The 19614-nt window shown below is 37.9% G+C and overlaps 1 protein-coding gene across 1 annotated transcript in view; it reads left to right on the forward strand.

Moving 5' to 3' along the window:
* CCDC7 (coiled-coil domain containing 7) overlaps positions 1-19614 on the forward strand; it is a 172200-nt gene that overhangs the window by 147078 nt on the left and 5508 nt on the right. Inside the window, exons 20-27 of the mRNA XM_069086464.1 lie at positions 5499-5570; positions 6532-6618; positions 8673-8747; positions 10924-11010; positions 12268-12387; positions 14930-15022; positions 15612-15758; positions 19205-19300. Coding sequence (XP_068942565.1) covers positions 5499-5570; positions 6532-6618; positions 8673-8747; positions 10924-11010; positions 12268-12387; positions 14930-15022; positions 15612-15758; positions 19205-19300 — 777 coding nt within the window. The remainder of the gene's footprint in view (positions 1-5498; positions 5571-6531; positions 6619-8672; positions 8748-10923; positions 11011-12267; positions 12388-14929; positions 15023-15611; positions 15759-19204; positions 19301-19614) is intronic.

Below are 19614 nucleotides of genomic sequence, written 5' to 3' on the forward strand. Positions count from 1 at the left end.
GACTAAATGAAGCATAGATAAGGAGAGTGCTAAAAAATATAGTGAGTCAGATTTTAACAATGCATTTGGCAAATGTTCCTAATGCTATCCTTGTGGACAGGAGGGAGAGATGTGGACTAGACATTTGTACTCAGAATTGTTTAAATGACCAGAGTAGGCATTAATGGCTCAGTGTGAATGTGGATGAAGGCACAGATGGCATGCTTGTCAGATTTACACATCGTACAAATCTAGGAGGGAAAGCTGAAACATAGGGTGATAAGAGCCAAGATCCACAAAGGTCTTTATTGGCTAGCATCATTAAGCTAAATCTATTAAGACGCTACTTAATGGGGCTAAATGTAGTCAAAAAATCAATTCCACCAGTACAAGATGAGGAAGGTATAGCATATGATTTGTGAAGGAAAACCCAGGGGATTTTAATGGACTCCATATGAGTAAATAATGTGGTATGACATTTATCCCACTCCCAAACTATCTAATTAAGAAACTGTCCAGAATGAGACAGGTGTTCTACTATGTTTATATTCTTGGGGCAGCTTTTGTTGTTATTTAAAGTCATTTCAGTCATGTCTTACTCTTCATGACCCCATTTGGAGTTTTCTTGACAGAAATATTGGAGGGGGTTGCCATTTCCTTCTCCAGTTCATTTAATAGATGAGGAACTAAGGGAAACAGGGTTAAAATGACTTGTTTAGGGTTGTACAATTGATAGTGTCTAAGGTTAGATTTTAATTCAGAAAGATGAGACTTCCTGACTTCAGGCCTGGCATTCTATCCACTCTGCCATGTACCTATCCTTAAAAGATTTAGTGCAGTTTTAAGGTGCCCTAAAAATTTAGTGCAGATTTAAGTCAGTCATACATTGAGGCCTGGCCATAGTGTTCGGATTGTTTTGGATTATTGTATTGATCAGAGTAGCTGTCTTTCACAGTTGATCACCTTACAATATTGCTGTTACTGTGGACAATGATCTCCTAGTTCTTCTCATTTCACTTTGCATCAGTTCATATAAATCTTCCCAGGTTTTTCTAAAACTGTCCCCCTTACCATTTCTTGTAGTATAATAGTATTCCATCACCATCATATACCGCAACTTTTTCTGCCACTCCTCAATTGATGGATATCCTCTCCATTTCCAATTCTTTGTCATCACAAAAATACTGATATAAATGTTTTTGTACATATAGATATTTTTCCTTTTTCTTTGATCCCTTTGGGGTACAGATCTAGTGATGGTATTGATGGGCTGAAAGGAATGCCCAGTTTTATAGTCCTTTGGACATACTTTGAAATTTTCCCCCATTTTCATGTGTCTATTTTTCTTTTTTTTGCTTTTTGGAGGGGGGAAGGTAGGGCATTTGGGGTTAAATGACTTGCCCAAGGTCACACGGCTAGTTTTTGTGTTACGTGTCTGAGGTCGAATTTGAACTCAGGTCCTCCTGACTCCAGGGCCGGTACTCTATTCACTGCACCACCTAGCTGCCCCTTTGTGTCTATTTTTCAACATTCCCTCCAGCATGTCAGTTCTGATAGGTATGAGGTAATATCTCAGAGTTGTTTTAATCTGCATTTTTCTAAATAATAGTGATTTAGAGCATTTTTTCACATGATTATAAATGGTTTTGATGTCTTCTGAAAACTGCCTGCTTATATCCTTTGACCATTTATCAATTGGGGAATATTTCTAATATTTATAAAGTTGACTTAGTTCCTTATAATTTGAGAAATGAGGCCTTTATCAGAGAAATTTGCTGTAAAATTTTTTGATATTATTTCATTGTCCATGGTACCCTTGAGCAAAATGTAGTTTCCTTGATTATCTCTTTTAATTAGGTCTATTTTTGCTTTTGCTTTGTCTGGATTGCCACCCCTGCCTTATAATGTCATGATGACTAATTTCCCTCCACCCTATTTTCTTATGTTTCTCCTTCTCCCTTTCTTTTTACTCAACTCCTCTTCAAAAATACCTATCACTCCCCTCCCTCCTACCCCACTTTTCTCTTATCCACAACTGAGAATATACATACACATATATATATGCATACATATATATTTTTACATATATGTATTCTTCCCTCTTTGAACCAATTTTAACAAGAGCAAGGTTTAAGCATTGCTTATCACTGCTCCTATTTTCCCCTCCACTATAGGGATTTCTTTCCCACTTTTTTAGATCATACCAACATAATCAACTTAAACCCATACCTTCTATATTCTCCTTCTAACTGCCCTAGTAATGATAAAGTTCTTTGGAGTTATATGTACTCCTTCTCATAAATTGTAAACATTTAACCTTAGTGAGTTGCTTCTGAATTTTCTTTCATGTTTACCTTTTTATGCTTCTCTTGCGTCTTATGTTTGGATGTCATATTTTCTATTCAGCTCTGATTTTTTCATCAGAAATGCTTAAAAGTCCTCTATTTCACTTAATGTTCTTTTTTCCCTCTGAAGGATCATACTCAGTTCCTTTTCTTTCTGGAATATTTTATTTCAAGCCCTATGCTTCTTTTTTTTTTTTATTTTTAAGCAATTGGGGTTAAGTAACTTGCTCAAGGTTACACGGCCAGTTATTATTTCTGGGTGTGGTGCTGAGTATCTGAGCCCAGATTTGATCCAGGTCATCCCGACACTGGAGCTGGTGCTCTTACTCGCTGAGCCACCTGGCCGCCCCTAAGCAATTGGGGTTAAGTAACTTGCTCAAGGTTACAAGGCCAGGTGTTTCTGGGTGGGTGCTAAGTGTCTGAGCCCGGGATTCGATCTCCAGGTCTTCTCAACACTGGAGCCGGTGCTCTTACTTGCTGTGCTACCTGGCCGCCCCAGCCCTATGCTTCTTTAAGGGTGGAAGCTGCTAAATCTTGTGTGATGATGACTGTGGCTTGATAATATGTGAATGGTTTCTTTCTGGCTGTTTGCAGTATTTTCTCCTTGACCTTGGAGCTCTGGAATTTGGCTATAATATTACTGAAATTTTTCATCTTTTTGTATCTCTTTTAGAACAGTATCAGTGGATTCTTTGTATTTCTATTTTACCATCAGGATCTAAAATATTGGGGAAGTTTTCCTTGAGATACGATGTCTAAGCTCTTTCTTTGGTCTTGATTTTCCAGTAATCTAATAATTCTTAAATTATCTCTCCTTCATCTGTATTCCAGGTAGTTGTTTTTCTGTGAGATATTCATATTTTCTTCTATTTTTTCAGTCTTTCAACTTTGTTTCACTGTTTCTTTATGTCTCATGGATTCATTAGGTTCTACTTGCCCAATTCTAATTTTTAAGGAATTCCTTCTTCAGTTAATTTGTGTACTTCTTTATTCCATTTGGCCAATTCTGCTTTTTAAGGAGTAGTTATTTAATGAATTATTATGCTTCTTTTACCACTTGGCCAGTTCTGTTTTTTGAAGTGTTATTTTATTCAATATTTTTTTTGTGACTCTTTTGCTGAGCTATTAATTTTCTTTTCATAATTTTCTCACATCACTCTCATTTCTTTTTCCAATTTTTCCTCTACCACTCTTATCTCTTTCTTTAACTCTTCTAGGAATTCATGTTGGGCTTGTGTCTAATTTGAATTTTTCTTTGAGGTTTCGCTTCTGGCAGTTTTATGCTATTGTCTTTGAGTTTGTGTCTTGATCTTCCCTACCACTGTATTTACTTTTTATGATCAAGTTCTTTTTTTGTTGTTGTTGTTTGCTTGTTTTCCCAACATATTTCTTGACTTTGAACTTTATTGTTAAAGTTGTGCTCTGCTAGGTGGCACAGTGAATAGAGAGCACTGACCCTGGAGTCAGGAGGACCTGAGTTCAAATCCAGACCTCAGATACTTAATACTTGCTAGCTATGTGACTTTGGCTAAGTCAGTTAACCCCAATTGCCCTGCCTTCTCCCCTCCAAAAGACAAAAACAAACAAATAAAAAAAGAAGGTAAGCTCCTTGAGGGGTGGCTAGGTGGTGCAGTGAATAGAGTACTGGCCCTGGAGTCAGGAGGACCTGAGTTCAAATCCAGTCTCAGACACTTAACACTTACTAGTTGTGTGACCTTGGATAAGTCACTTAACCCCAATTGCCTTGCCTCCCTTCCTCCAAAAAAAAGCAAAAACATAAAAGTTGTGCTCTGCTCACCTAAGGGTAAGGGAGTCACTGTCCCAAGCTTCAGGCTTTTTTTTTGCTACTATTTTCAGAGCTACTTTGGGGTCTCCAAGTTTTTGGTGTTTCCAAGGTGGTATGATCCTGGGAGAGGTGTGGTCACTGCTCTTCTAGTCTGTGCTCAGATCTTTACCCCTAGGAATGGCCCTTACTCCCCTTGGCCTCAAGTGTCGGTGTTCCTCCATGCCTTGGAACTGTGAACAGATCCCCTGCTTTCCTGCAAGCATAAGTGCTCCATTCTGTTTTGGAGCTACCAGCAGGGCCCCTGATCCCTGATGATCAACTGTAAGTGATCTTCTCCTCCCTGCAACTGAAACCCAGAATTGAGATGCAGAACTTCAGGCTAGGACTTTGTATGGGCAACAGAGTGCCAGGAAAGAGTCCCACTGTAATCTTTTTCTGACGACTTGTGTGACCCCGCCCTTACCATCTCTGAGCTGAGAGCTCCTGAAGCTACTCCTGTTACAGCTACCTCCAAGGTCCATGGATGGTATCACCTCAGTGTGTGCTCTGGGCTGGCCCCTACCCCACCACACACATCTCTTGCCAACCTCCTAAAGTTGTCTTAGGGTGGAAAGATATCTCATCCTGACCTTGCGTTGGCTCTGCTCCTCCAGAACTCGGTTTGAGGAATTATATTAAAGTTGTTTGGAGGGGAATGTTGGGAGAGTTCAGCTGGGTTGCTGCCTCTACTCCACCATCTTGGTTCCATTCCTCTTATAGATTTTCCAGGGAATTCTAGAAGGCCTTTCTTTGAACTCTTGAGAATCTATTCTCTAAAAATTTATGGTACATTATCAGAGTATACTTTTCTCCCTTCTGTTATGAAAACCAAGATCAGAGTAGAGACTTCCCCTCCAGGCATCCTCATCACTGCTGTTTCAGTAACTAGTCCTTGTTTAGAATCAGGTCCAGAATAACTGTTTTGCTCATCACTTCCCTTCATATTCTGAAAAATGATGTTATCAGTAAGGAAGGGCCAAAGCTTATTGGTTGCTCTGCTTTGGGCAGAGACAGAACTCCAATAGATGTCTAGATATATTTTCACTAGAATAGAAAATCCTCCAACTTTTGCTATATGATTTCATCAGATTCATGAAAATCCTTCTCTTTACTTAAGTGTCAAACCCTCTATGCTCAGTCTGCATTGTCAATATGCTTACAACACAGTCATCTACTCATATTGAAATGATCAGAAGGAACCTTCCTGGGTACTGACGTTTATATTTTCAAAAAAGAAAATGAACAAATTGATTTAAAAAGGAATGTCTCATCCATTTATATAATTTTCACTGTAGGTCTGTTTAGTTTTTTTTTATTATTGAATTGACTCAAAGTACCTAATCTTGTAGTGCCCGAAGAGGATGATGTTGAGAAGAAAATTACTTTGCCTGACCTATCTCCAAGCCAAGCTGATCCAATCAGTAGGTATAACACTAGTTAATGTTTTAAAATTATATTAAAAGAAAATTTGTTTTTTAGCTTATAAATTTGTCAAAGCCTTATCATTGTTTTATCTTTAAGGTTTGCCTTGGCCTTTTGATAACCTAGAAAAAAATAGAAAATTGGGAATCCTTTATGTCCCTCAGGTAGGGCCAGAAAGTCATCAGACTCAGCCATGTAGGAAAATGTTCATTATTGGGATTGTCTTCAAAACTTGCATGCTCGATCATGTATTATCATCTTTTTTTTTTCCTTTTGTCTATCCCTATGATTTTATGCATAGATTTACAGGATCCCTGTTGAGGAAGCTCCCTCTAGCAGGACAGAGCCATAACTGTTGTAGAACTTGGAATGTCAGACAGTTGCCTAGGGCACTGAGAGGTAGTGCTACAGAAGCAGCTTCATGGACCAAGGCATCCTGGTGGCCCAGTGGATATATGGATCACTATGCCGAGAGTCCAGGAGATCTGAGTATAAATTCGGTCTCAGATACTTACTGGTTTTATGATCCTTGTAATTCACTTAACCTCTGTCTGCCTCAATTTCCTCAACTGTGCAGTGGGGAGAGCACGTACCTCACAGGGTCCTATTGTGAAAATCAGATGAGATACTATCTGCAAAGTGCTCAGTGTAGTACCTGGTACATTGGAGGGGCTTAACAAATGCTTATTCCCTCCCACCTCTTCAGCCAATACTAGGCAGAGGCAAGAATAGAACCCATGTCTTTCTGATTCCAATTTTGGCTCCATGCTATCTATCTATCATCATATATATTTGTAATTTTAAAAAAGTTAGGATGGACCTTATTGGGTGTTCAATTGTATGTTTTCAGAAGGGTAAACAACTAATAAAATGAGAAAATAACTGTCTCAGCCTTTTCCAGAATAGTTATGTTGAAATACTTTCCCTCTGTTGAGTGAGCTAAAAGCATCTCGTTTGTAGTTCAGGAAAATGGAAAGGTCAAAGACAGAAGTTCTTTGCCTGGAGATCTGCAGACAAACTCTAAAGACCTACATAAAGACCAAACAAGTGAGTTTGCTCAAAATGATGTAGTTAATACTAACAATTAACAAATATTTTTTAAATACTTTAAAATTCAGGAGTTCTCTGATTCATAAATAGGAATTTTAATCTTTAAGGTTTACCTTGATGAAAAATGCCCTGAAAAGAGTAGAAAAGAAATGTGACTGTTCCTCAATTGTTGACTATAATCAGGGTCACTCCACAAGCTACCTTTGAAAATCTTCATTACTTTATTGTTAAGCTATCTACTAGGCTCAGTTGTGCTTCATTGTCATAGACCCACAATTTAATGTAAGGATAGACTGTTTCTACATTTTTCTAAAATTTTTACAGGATATATTTTAAAATAGGTTTTCTCTGTTGAATAGATTACAAACTTCTAATTTTGTAGTTATAGAAGCCTTAAAGGGAAGACTGTGGATCTAGATTTAGTCAAGGGTTCTAGCTCAAGGTCAAACAAGGTACACTGCCTAAGGTGACATATTCAGTGATTAGTACAATATTCACCAATCATTTAATGTTCTTAAAAAGTATATTCAGTAAGGGGAGTTTTTCCTTTGGTTTGTGCATATATATATATATATATATATATGTATATGCTTGATTTAAAAAAAAGTTATTACACTTTACCTTTGACTTTAAAGACAAAAATGGAATTTTCAAATAGGTTTGCTTCCCAATCATGACTATAAAGTAATGAGATCCATTCCACAAAGTATATTAAAGACGTCTAATTGAACAAAACAATACAGCTAAAATGAGAAGAAAAGTAGGAAAATGAGGAGAAAATCTGCAGCAGGTTTCTCTGATAAAGGTCTCATTTCTCAAATCTATAGGAAATGAACCAAATTTATAGGAAATAGATCCATTCCCCAGTGTATAATTCTCAAGGGATACGAGCAAGCAGTTTTCAGAGGAAGAAATCAAAGCTATTAATTGTCATATGAAAAAAATGTTCTAATTCACTAGTAATTAGGGAAATGCAAATTAAAACACCCTGAAATGCCACCTCATACCAATTAGATTGGCTAAGGTAACAGAAAAAGAAAATGACAAATGCCGGAAGAGACAATGCGGGGAACACTCTTGGTAGAGTTGTGAACTGCACCAAACACTCTGGAGAACAGTCTGGAACTCTGCCCAAAGAGTTATAAAACTGTGCATACCCTTTGACCCAGTGATACCACTACTAGGTCTATACCCCAGAGAGGTCAAAGAAAAAAGGAAAAGAACTCACATACAAAATATTTATATCAGCCTTTTTGTGATTGCAAAGAATTGGAAGCTGAGAGGATGCTCATCATATGGGAAATGGCTGAATAAGTTATGGTACATGAATGTGATAGAATACTATTGTGCTATAAGAAATACTGAAGGAAATGGCTTCAGGAAAACCTGATGCAAAGTAAAGTCAATAGAACCAGAAGAACAATTAACACAATGACAGTGATATTTTAAAGCTATTCAACTGTGAAAGACTTAGTGACTGACCAATACAATGACCTATCACAGTTCCAAAGGATTCATTATGCATAATGTTAACCACCTCCAGACAGAGAATTGATGAGTTCAGGATACAGATTGAAGCATATTTTTTTCCTTTCTTTTTCTTTTTTTTTTGGCAGGGGGAGAGGTGGGAAGTGGAACATGGCTATTGATGAATTTTTCTTGCATGATTTTATATTTGTAATGCGTTTTACATTTCTTGCCTTTTAAATGGAGGGAGCATGGGAGGAGGTAAGGAGAGAAATCTAGAACTAAAAAAGAAAGAAACTTGAATGAAAAAGAAAATAATCCATCTTAGTACTTATATCTATATTTTGTTCCCTCAGAACACTTTGTTCTATGCTGATGAATCACGACGCATAGAATTTAATATTTGCAACTTGGAAATATTAGAGGGTCTTGTGACCAAGTACTCAGTTACAGATTTTAAGAGAAGAAAATAATCAGTTGATAAATGAGCAGGAAAACATTTCATTCCTCCCCACAGATTTCACAGTGAATTTAGATAGGATTTTTTTCTCCTATTAAATTAACAGAGTAGCTGTTTCTTGTAGATGAGGAAATAGATGGTGAGGCTGAAGACCAAAGTCCAGAGTTGGAAAGGCAAGACATTCAGCTTGACACAATCAGTAAGTATGATATCAATAAAATTCTAAATAGTTTAAAATATATTAAGCTAAAGAAATTTGTTCTTTGGTACATAAATTAGTACCAATCTTATCTTTTGTTAAACTCTAATATTTTCCTTTGGTTTGGAACAGCTTTAGAAAGATAGAAGGAAACTTGACAAGAGAAGGAAACTTGACAATGGTTCTTTTCCAGGTACAACTATCTATTGAGTCCACTTATCACAGGTGAAAATCTTTCTTCCAGTACTGCTCTCGTAGATTTGCTTTGTGTCTGAAAGCCTAGGAAATCTTGGAAGAAAACAGTGAATATACCTGTTTTAGGTGATTCATAGAATTAATAGAATATCATCTATTCACAATTTAGAAATATTGGAAAGATCATGGCTGGGCACTTGTTATAGATTTTGAGAAAATAAACCAATTGATGAATGAGGGGTGAAATACCTAATCCTTCTCTACAGTTTTCACAGTAGATATGTTTAGATAGGGATTTTCCCCCATTCCTGTTGAACTAAGAATGGATATTTCTTGTAGCAGAGAAAATGGGTGAGTTTGAAGGCCAAAGCCTTTTGCCAGAGCTGGAAAAGCAAGATAGTCAATCTGACACAATAAATATCAAGTATGATATTAATAAAATTTCAGTTTTAAAATGTATTAAGTAGAAGATTATTGGTGCATAAATGAGCACCGATCTTATTTTTTGTTAAACCATGATATTTTCCTTTGGTTTGGAATATCCTTAGAAAAATAAGAGGAAATTTGACAAGGGTTCTCTTTCCCAGACTCCCTCTGAGTCCACAATACTGCTCTCTTGGGTTTGATAGCCTAGCAAACATTGAAAGAAAAAGTGAATATAGCCATTTTTGATGGGTTTTAGGTGATGTATTAGCACAGAATATCATCTATTTACAATTTTGAAATAACAGAGGCACTATGAATGGATATTTGAGAGGAGAAAAGAAATCAGTTGACAAACAATGGGGAAAAATACCTGATCCTTCTCCAAAGTTTTCATAGTAGATATGTTAAGTTTTTAGGTTTTTTTTTTTCCTATCAAAGAATTCCATTGCCTTCCAAGTGTAGGTGTTCAGATCATTCATATGGAATGGCTCTTCTATGTTGTTATCTTGAAATTTAATAGTTCATTGTGGATGCATCTAGAAATCTACCACAGAGAATGGCATCAATGCAATAAGTACCAACTTTGAAGTGGGACACTCATACCCATCAAAGGCTATTGATAGATTTTTGTCTATCTTTACCTTTATCACTGTTAATCTAAACTTCAAATGATGAAGTATATTCAATTTTGATATTTTCAAATCCAAATTTCTAACACATTATATAAGCTACCAAAATCTATATTTAACCAATTAAACATGTAAAGGATGATAATGAATACAAATAGAAAATTTAGAAATCATGTTTGCCAAGCTTGCTTTCCAACTGAAATCGGAGTTAAGCCATCCTTTGGTCTCCTGTGTAAGGAAGACAGACTTACATCCTCTTGTGCTAATTTACCAAATTCTTCTGACCCTTCCACACAATTAATGTAAGGCCTTAATTTCATTGTCCTATGTTGGAGAGGCATAAAATGGGTCAGCTAAAACCTTAATCTCCAAACCAATTCCTTGATTGCCAAATGTGTAGAACCAATGAATTCACAATTAAAATATATGCTCATTCTTTTTCTTTTTTTCTTTGTGTGCTTCCACTCCACACTAAAGTCTCCTGAAATTTCATGAGGGCTTTTTTCTTCTGTCACTGAAAAGAACAGTCTTCAAAATTTCCCTTAAACCATCTGTTATGTTATCATATTTGGTGCCCCTGTATGTATATGGTTCTTACTTTACATTGCACAACTTGGCTAATAGAAACTGGATACTTTTCCTTCCCTTTCCTCTTGTTCTGTGGCCTTTGTATTCAGCTACTGACTTATGACTCTGACTGCTCTTTTATGAACCCTAAATTTCACAAAATAAAAACAAAACTGGGAACATGTACTAGGAGCTGACTGAATTTTACATCATTAGTTGGTTTCATAAAAAAAATACAAGTAATGCAGCTTCATAGGGGCCAATGCTTTCACATAGAAATTAGAAGGAGGTTTGTAGATAATCAGCAAATAATTTTGTTTCATCTCTGACAATACCAACTTCCCTTTTCTTTATCACAGCTGATAAAGAAGAACCTTCAAGACTTTCAGATGTGATCATCTCATTTACAAGTCTAATACAACAGTTAGACTTAGACAAAGTAATTGGTAAGTAGGGAAGTACAATGGTAGAATTCTGAAATTCATTTACAGGTAAGGGTGGCAGAAAAAGGCCTAGAAATTAAAATGAATGAAAGGTATAGTGCTTTTGTTAACTAATAATGAAAAAAGTGAACAAAAAGTAGTGGCTTTTCCCTTGAATAGTTTATTCCCTTCTAATTAATCCACTAACCACTATTTTTGGTGGGGAGAGCAGAAGATAAAAGTGAAGTTCTTTTCATCAAAGAGCTTATGCAACCTATGAAAAAGGTAGATAACTAGAACTCTATTCTAGACCTAGGCTTGTCAGTTTCACAAAATCTTAAACATGTTAGATAATGTAGAGGTCAGTTAGTTAATTCCCTCCTGGATGTGTAAATCTCCTATCTAACATCTCAGTGTCTTTCTGCTTGAATGCTTTCTATGAAGGGGAATTCAATACCTCTTGAGGCAGCCAATTTCACTTTTCAATAGTAGCTCTGTTTTATGCCTAAATCAGAGCTATATTGAGCTAAAATCTGCCAACCCATAAATTGCACCCACTGATTTTAGGTCTGTTCTCTAAGGATACAGTGTACCTAAATCCTGTTCCATAAAACAGTCCTTCAAATACTTGATGACAACCAAGATGCTCTCACCAAGTCTTTTCATGACATGGATAGCCCTAATTCCTTCAAATGTACTTTATATGGCATGGTTTCAAATACCCTCTTAAAATGTAGATTCTTGAAATGAATTTTGACAAAGGCAGAGTAGAGTGAAACTATTACCTCTCATATCTGGACTCTCTCCTTTCATTATAGTGTTTTAAGAACAGAAATACTGCTTCAGACAAGTACATTCTAGTCAAGGGGATTAGAATCTTAAAAGATGTCTAGCTTTAGATTCCTTCAGACATTAGGATTTTGTAACTACTCCTGGTCTTCAGCCAGTGGTGTCATTCATGTTTCGATGATAAATTGGTAAGATTATTTCTGTAGAACACCTACAGATATATAATCTAGGAGGTGGTGATAAGAAAAACACAAAATCAAGTGTTACACAGATCAAAGAAATTAAGTACATTCAGGAAGACAAAGCATAGAAGCTCTCCAGATGTAACTGATAAATTATGATTGAAATAATTGTTTAGGCAACAGTAACTCATGAAGCCTGTCTACTAAGGCAAGGAGGGATTGGAGTTATATGGCCCCAGCAAGTCTCTTCATCAATGAAGTCATGGACCTTGTAAAGTACTGAATTACATCTCTTTTTAAATCTATTTAGAGATAAGCATAGATGATTTCTTAAAGGACACAAAAGAAGTCCGTTCAACTCCAGCATGGAAAGATGTTTCACCAAAAACTAGGCCTTCCCCAGAGCCTCTTCAACAAAAGAAAATATCTGGTAAGAGAGAGACTGTCAGTCAGTAAACATTTCTTAAACAGCCATTACAAGCCAGGCACTGTGCTAAGAGCTGAGGATACAAAAAAAGGGCAAAAATACGGTTCCTGCCCTGGAGAGGCTCCCAATTTAATAGTAGAAGCAATAAGCAAATATGTACAAACAAGTTATATATTGGATAAATAGGAAATAATTAACAGAGGGAAGGTACTGGAATCAATAGGGAATCAGAAAGGTTGTAGAAGGTAGGATTTTAGCTGGAAATTAAGGGAAGCTAGGGAAGCCACGAGATGGTGATAAGGAGGGAGTGCATTATAGGCATGAAAGACAGGCAAAAAAAATGCCCACAGCCCAGAGATGGAGTGTCTTGTTCATGGAAAATCATGGCCATATCTTTGGATCAAAGAATAGTGGAGGGGAGTAAATTGTAAGAAGAATAGAATTGGGGGGAGGAGTAGGTTATGAAGTACTTTGAATGCCAAACAGAGGATTTTGTATCTGATCCTAGAGGTGATAGCCATTGGAGTTTATTGAAAGGGGGATGGAGAGCATGGTTGAACTTTGGCAGCTAGATGGAGGCAGACCCAGCAGCAGGCTATGGAAACAGTCCGGATGTGAGGTGATGATGGCCTGCACCAGGGTGGGGACAGTGTTAGAGGAGAGAAGAAGGTACATTTGAGAGAGGCTGTAAAGTAGGTTTGAGAATCGTCAGCCTAGAGATGATAATTAAATTTGTGGGAGTTAATGAGATCACCAAGTGAAGTAGTATAGAGGAAGAAGAGGGTTCAGGAAAGATCCCTGTGGAGCACTTATGGTTGGTTATCAGATGTGACCTGAATGAGGTTCTAGCAAAGAAGACTGTGAAGGGGTGATCAGATGGGTAAGAGGAGAACCAGGAGACAGCGGTGTACCAATAATCTGGAGAGAAACAAGTATCGAGGAGAAGAGGATGATCAAGTGTCAAAGGCTGCAAAGAAATCAAGAATAAGGGTTGAAAAAAGGCCACTGGATTTGGAAATCATTGAGAGGATGAGATGGGAAGTCAGATTTTAGGGGGGACTGAGAGGTGAGAAAGTGGAGGCACCTATTACAGACAGCCTTTCCAAGGAGTCTAGCCCCAAAGCAGGAAAGATGTGACCCACTAGCTGTGGGTGTCCCCTAATTCTCTATTCTGGGTGGGCCCTCTTTTTCTTCTCTACTGCTTTGCTTGGTGACCTCATCAGTTTCCATGAATTCATTACCATCTTTATGCAGATGATTCTCAGACCTATTTATCTAGCCTCAAATTCTGTCCTGACCTTTAATCTCACATCTCCAACTGCCTATTGAATATCTTGAACTGGCTATCCCATAGACATCTTAAACCAAGAGTATGCTGGTATATATTTAACAACTGACTCTCTGGGGAAAAAATAGACACATATCCCACTGTTAAGTTTAATTTGCATCAGTTATGTGTTCTCTATAACTATCTTAATTCTAGGCAACCAACAGAACAATAAATCTAGTCTCGAATCTTATTCCCAATGCTCACACTGAAAATTGAAAAAGCGCTTGTGAGCTGCTTTGAGATTGTTCTAGTCCTCTCCTGCCTTAAATTCACCATGTCCAAAACTGAACTCATGTTTTCCCCAACATCATCCTTTCTTACTATTGCCGAGGGTACCACTGTTGTCCCAGTCATCCAAGGCTCATAGCCCAGACAGAATCCTCGATTCCTCACTCCTCCCTTCTGCCCCCAACCACTTCCCATCAGTCAAATCTTGTCAGTTCTACCTTCATAACATCTCTCTTGATAACTTTATTTAACTTATCAATTTAAATGGATTTGCTTATGAGCCCAGATGGGACTGTCTTTAACAGTTCCTAAAGCATAAATACTCTTAGATATTGTAATTTTCCCAACCAACTCCTGAAAGAGGAAGGGATAATAATAGTTGGCATGATATTACTATTAGCTAGCATTTATATAGTGCTCAAAGGCTCGTAGAGACCTTCAGATGATGTCATCTCATGGGATCCTTGTAACAATGCTGTGATAGAGAGTATGGTTATATCCCCATTTTACATATGGGGAAAATGAAGCTGAGAGAAATTAAATGATTTGTCCAAGGTCAAACATCTGAGGCAGGATTTGAATTTGGGTCCTCCTGACTCAAGTACAGCCTCATGACATTAACATGGCACTCACTTGCATTATCCTCTTCCAGCAGTCCTGAGAGGCAGGTATTAGAGGGATGACTGTTGTCCTTCTCATTTGTGACTGGCCCTGATGTGTGCCAGGGTGAGCTATCAAAACAAAGAAGCTCTGGTGTAGTTTTGATGAGGTTCCATAAGGTCACGGGAAAGGAGATTAGAGGGCAAAGTTTTCTCAGATAGAGGAAGCACAGACAGGAAAGTTCATTTAGCTGTTGGGATGAGGCAATGAAAGCAGACATCAAAGAAGGTAGAAAGTACAAGTCAGCAGTGTGGAAAATGTTCTGGATGGACTGGGCCAAAGAGGAGAAGATGCCGGGTAACCTGGCTTTTCTCCTTATCAATGCAGATATGCTGGAAGATGGAAGGGAAGGTCAGGGGAAGCACACCTCAGGACCACATGCATACCCAGCAAAAAGGATCTCTTCATTTCATCAGGAAGGTAAATATGATCTCTCAAAGCAGCTACAGACACATGCTATGACTGAAGAATCATCCGCAATGTTTTCAGTGATTGGTTTGTATAAATTCTGACTGAGGCATTTGAGTATACACTATAATCCAGTCTTGCCGACACTTACCTTCTTATAAACTTAACAGTGGGATATATGTCTATTTTTTCCCCAGAGAGCCAGTTGTTAAGAAAGTATGTGGAAACTCTGTGGGGTTCAAGAGTAAAGGGGAGTAGTTTCAGAGTCTCAGATTTTCCTTAGCTTAGACAATAAAAAGGAGGTCTGCTCCACTCATGTGAAGATCCCCATTGTCTGTGAGCCTGTGTCCTCTCACCCCTGGCTGGCTTCCTTTGATGGAAGGTGCAAAGCCTGGTTGTTTCTCCGGATTAGTTATGGTTCTCTCCCAACCAGTGAACCTGAGGCTAGATCCTGGCCCAACTAGTCTTTGTGTTAGTATAGGCGGGCAGACCAACACCTCTTTTCTCTCTTTTTGCTCAACACTCCCTTTAGATAAAACCAATTAGCCTGTGTGTCATAACAAAATCAGATGTCTCATTTCACCTATTTTTCCATCTGAAGTTATAGAACAAGTTTTTCCAATGGAAAAAAAACAGGCTTCCTCCTTGAAGGGCTTTGGTGTAAAGATGCAAATGAAAATGGCTCCACCAGACAGAAAGAGCTGCCTCAGGACCAGGCATTTTGCTCCATTAAGTAAATTCTTTGCAGGTAATTTAGGAATACAGTAATTTAATGCCTACTGAGATATTGTGGAAAGGGATTTAATTAAAGTGAAACAAAAAGTTAATTACCATGTAAGCCTTAAATGTCATGTCCTCATTTCTATGACTGACAGGAGCACAGGAGAACATGACTACAGTGTCTGACTTGGGTCCATCTGACTCACACATGGGCCTTTGGAATGGCCACCCCAGCTGGGACACCCTAGGGATTCTCTCTTTTTATTTTTATTTTTTTACCTTTATGGAATCTGCTTCTGCCAGGACCCTTTGGCACACTTTCTCTCCCTGCACTCAGCCCAATCTCTCAGCATTCATCTGTTTTCTCAAAAACTGCTGCTACGCTGGTCCCAAGGTTGGTCTCATTTGCAATGTCACCACACTTTCTCTCTCACCCCTAACTCTGTTTTTTCCTCAGAAATGCATGGGTGTATATATACAGAGCCACTTTTAAAACTTTTTTAAAACCTTTACCTTCCCATACCCACTAAAAGATGTACAAAGAAATCTTTCAACTCCCGTTCTGTTTCCCACTGGGCAAGCTATGAAAACTTAGGAAAGATATTAATTCTATGTAGTGGTTTCAGAGATAGAAGAATCTGGGGACTTTAGTGGGTCTTGGATTCATTCTCTTCCATGAAAGAACAGGAGAGGAGTTTGGAAGCAGACAAACCAACCCTTGGAACTAAAGGAAGGAAGGAAGGGGAGTAAAAGGAAGATGATTTGGGGGGGGGGGTGGAGAAGAGTTACAATGGCAGGAGACTCTCATTTCCTGTCTTCCCTAACCTCTGCCCTTCTGAAGAACAAAACTCACAGGCTTAATTACACACATTCTTTCTCTATCTTTATGATCCCTTTCAGTTTTAAATACTATCATCCTATCTGAATGACCACTCCACTTCTCCTTGGCTGACTGCAACTGCCCTTTGGTGTTTCTTCCCCTTCTCCATTCTCTTCTTTCCCAACATCTGAACCCCTCCCTCATGACAGGGAGCCAGGGAAGTCACTGAAGAAGATCCTCTCTTCTATTGCATTAGGACATTTGTTTTTGGCATCTTGAATAGGCCTCTGAACACATTCTGCAATGGAAACAATGTGATACTGGGTATGTTCTGTGGCAATAATAGTATTCTATGCCATCTTCATCATGGGTTAAATACCCTTTGTGGGCTGCTTTGGTAAGCTAACCTTTGTGTATACCACAATTGAATAATTGGAGACTTGGATAGATTATATCTGTGCTGTAGATTTTAACATCCTGATGAGTTTTGTCTCCTAACATAAAGAAAAGCTCTGCCATGTCCTTCCGGAAAATGTGTTCTGCATTTCAGTTTGGTCCTTTGTTATTCATTCAGATTAATGCTGTTCAGTCACTTTTTAGCTGTCAGCTCTTCATGAACCCATTTGGGGTTTTCTTGGCAAAGATACTGAAGTGGTTTGCCACTTCCTTCTTCAGTTTGTTTTACAGATGAAGAAACTGGGGCACACAAGGTTAAGTGACTTGCCCAGGGTCACACAGATAGTTAAATGTCTGAGTCCAAACTTGAACTCAGGAAGATAAGTCTTTTTGACTCCAGGCTTGGCACTGTGCACTATGGTGCCACCTAGCTTTCCCCATTCAGATTAATAGGCTAAACATAATACTAGAAGTATAGTGTATTAATTGTTGCTACAGAAATTGAAGGGAAGTCCATCCACTGAATGGCTGAACAAGCTACGGTATATGATTGTAATGGAATATAATTTTGTTATAAGAAATGATGAGCAGGATGATTTCAGAAAATAACTGGAAAGACTTACATGAACTGATAAAGAGTGAAGTGAGCAGAACCAGAACATTGTGCATAGTAACAGCAATATTATACAATGATCAGCTGAAGGATAGCTATTCTCAGCAATACAATGATCCAAGACAATTCCAGAGGACTTATGATGAAAAAAATGCTATCTATGTCCAGAGAAGGAACGGATGGAGTCTGAATGGAGATTGAAGCATACTATTTTCACTCTCCTATTTTTTTTTTTTTTGCTTTGAGTTTTCTTCCACAAAATGAGTATATCAGGTTGCTTACTGTCTCAGGGAGTGGGGAGGGGAGGAAAGGAAGAAGAGAATTTGGAACTCAAAATATAAAAAAAAGCCTGAATGTCAAAAATTGTTTTTACATGTAATTGGGGGGAAAATATTTAAAAAAAAAATTATTGCTATATAGCTCAAAATGGTTATAAGTACTCATTGGAACTGCCTTGCAGTCATTTTTTTAAACCCAGTATGATGGCATTTCTTTGGGATTATGCAGCCTATTTCATCCCCATTACCAGCCCTTAGAATGCTCAGTTATCTAAATTTGAATGTCTTAATTTGAATGTGCATACTATTCGGGGCTGGGATTTTTTAATTGTTTAGTTTATTTAATAAGCATCCAATGGCTACAATGTGCATGGCATTGTCTCCATCACATGTGGATATATTTTGGCTTTGTTCTCCCTCCCCTCCTCTCCAAAGGAAGGTAAATTTTGATGGCTGGAAGCTGCCCAGTTAACTCGGGGTTTACTGGCTAGATTCCTTCCTTCCTCTTTTTTCAAAGACCAAACCTTAAACCTATTTCACTCGGAAGCTCACAGATGGGACCACAATAGGTCCCAGCCCAAGCACCACTTAATAGCTTTATTTTGGGCCCTCCTGGCACAGAGTAAATGTCAATAGCAACTGTTTCTCCTTTGACCAGCAACCCTGAGGGTCTTCCCTTCCAGGTTTGACTATTATTATTATTTTTAATGAAAGGAGCTATCCCTTGGGGCGGCTAGGTGGTGCAGTGAATAGAGCACCAGCCCTGGAGTCAGGAGGACCTGAGTTCAAATTTAACCTCAGACACAACACAAAAAACTAGTTGTGTGACCTTGGGCAAGTCACTTAACCCCCAACTGCCCTCCAAAAAGCAAAAAAAAAAAAAAAAAGATATTCCTTGACTTACTTCTTAGAGACCTATTCACTGAATGAGCCTTATCTCACTCAAAGTGAGAACCTGAAAAGGCCTTAGCCTAAAAGGGCCGGGGTCTCTCATTGCATCCTGGGTCATCTTTAGTCGTCCTGACGAATATCATGCCACTGGACCCAGATGGATCTGGAGGAGAAAGTGAGGCTGGTGACCTTGCACAGCCCTCTCTCACTCAAATCAAAGTCAACTGCAAGTCATGTCATTACTTCCCTGATGTCATGTCTTTGAAAACATAGGACAACACAATTTTTAAAATTACCATCAATATAATTCCTTAGAGTTGTAACTATTGAAGGGAATTAAGAAGAGATATGTTGGAGTAAAAAGAGGGACTATCAATTACAAAGAATTAAAGTCTTATTTAAGCATTCTTCCCCATTATTGATTTAATCTTTCTCTTTTAATGCGATGACACTGTGCTTATTTTTAACATAAGCAGAAAAGGAAAGTGAATTATCATACAAGTTACAGAGTCAGCAAGAGAGATCTACTCCTGGGACCAGTCCCTTCAATAGAAAAAAGGAGACATACCCAGGTAATTGCATTTATTTTATGGTATTAACAAAATTCTGCTTCATATATTGTTGGCATATATGCTAATGAAGTATTTAAACTATGAAAGAATAAGGCATGTAATTCGAAGCATTAGTACTGGGATCAACCTACTTTCACCTAGGTTGTTCATTTTTTCCAGTACCTTTATGATACTTTTCATTGAATCATTTAATTTTGGTAGAATTATTTTTAGTAAGACTTTATAATCAGTACCAAGTATTAACTTGAAAATTTAACCCTTAAAAATTAAACTATTTTGTTGGCATCTTGGAGTTTTGACTTTGAAAACAAATA

The sequence above is a fragment of the Petaurus breviceps genome, unplaced genomic scaffold, assembly GCF_028583685.1.
Source record: "Petaurus breviceps papuanus isolate PSGF00001 unplaced genomic scaffold, PetGlider_PUasm1.0 178, whole genome shotgun sequence".
Classification (NCBI taxonomy): Eukaryota; Metazoa; Chordata; class Mammalia; order Diprotodontia; family Petauridae; genus Petaurus; species Petaurus breviceps.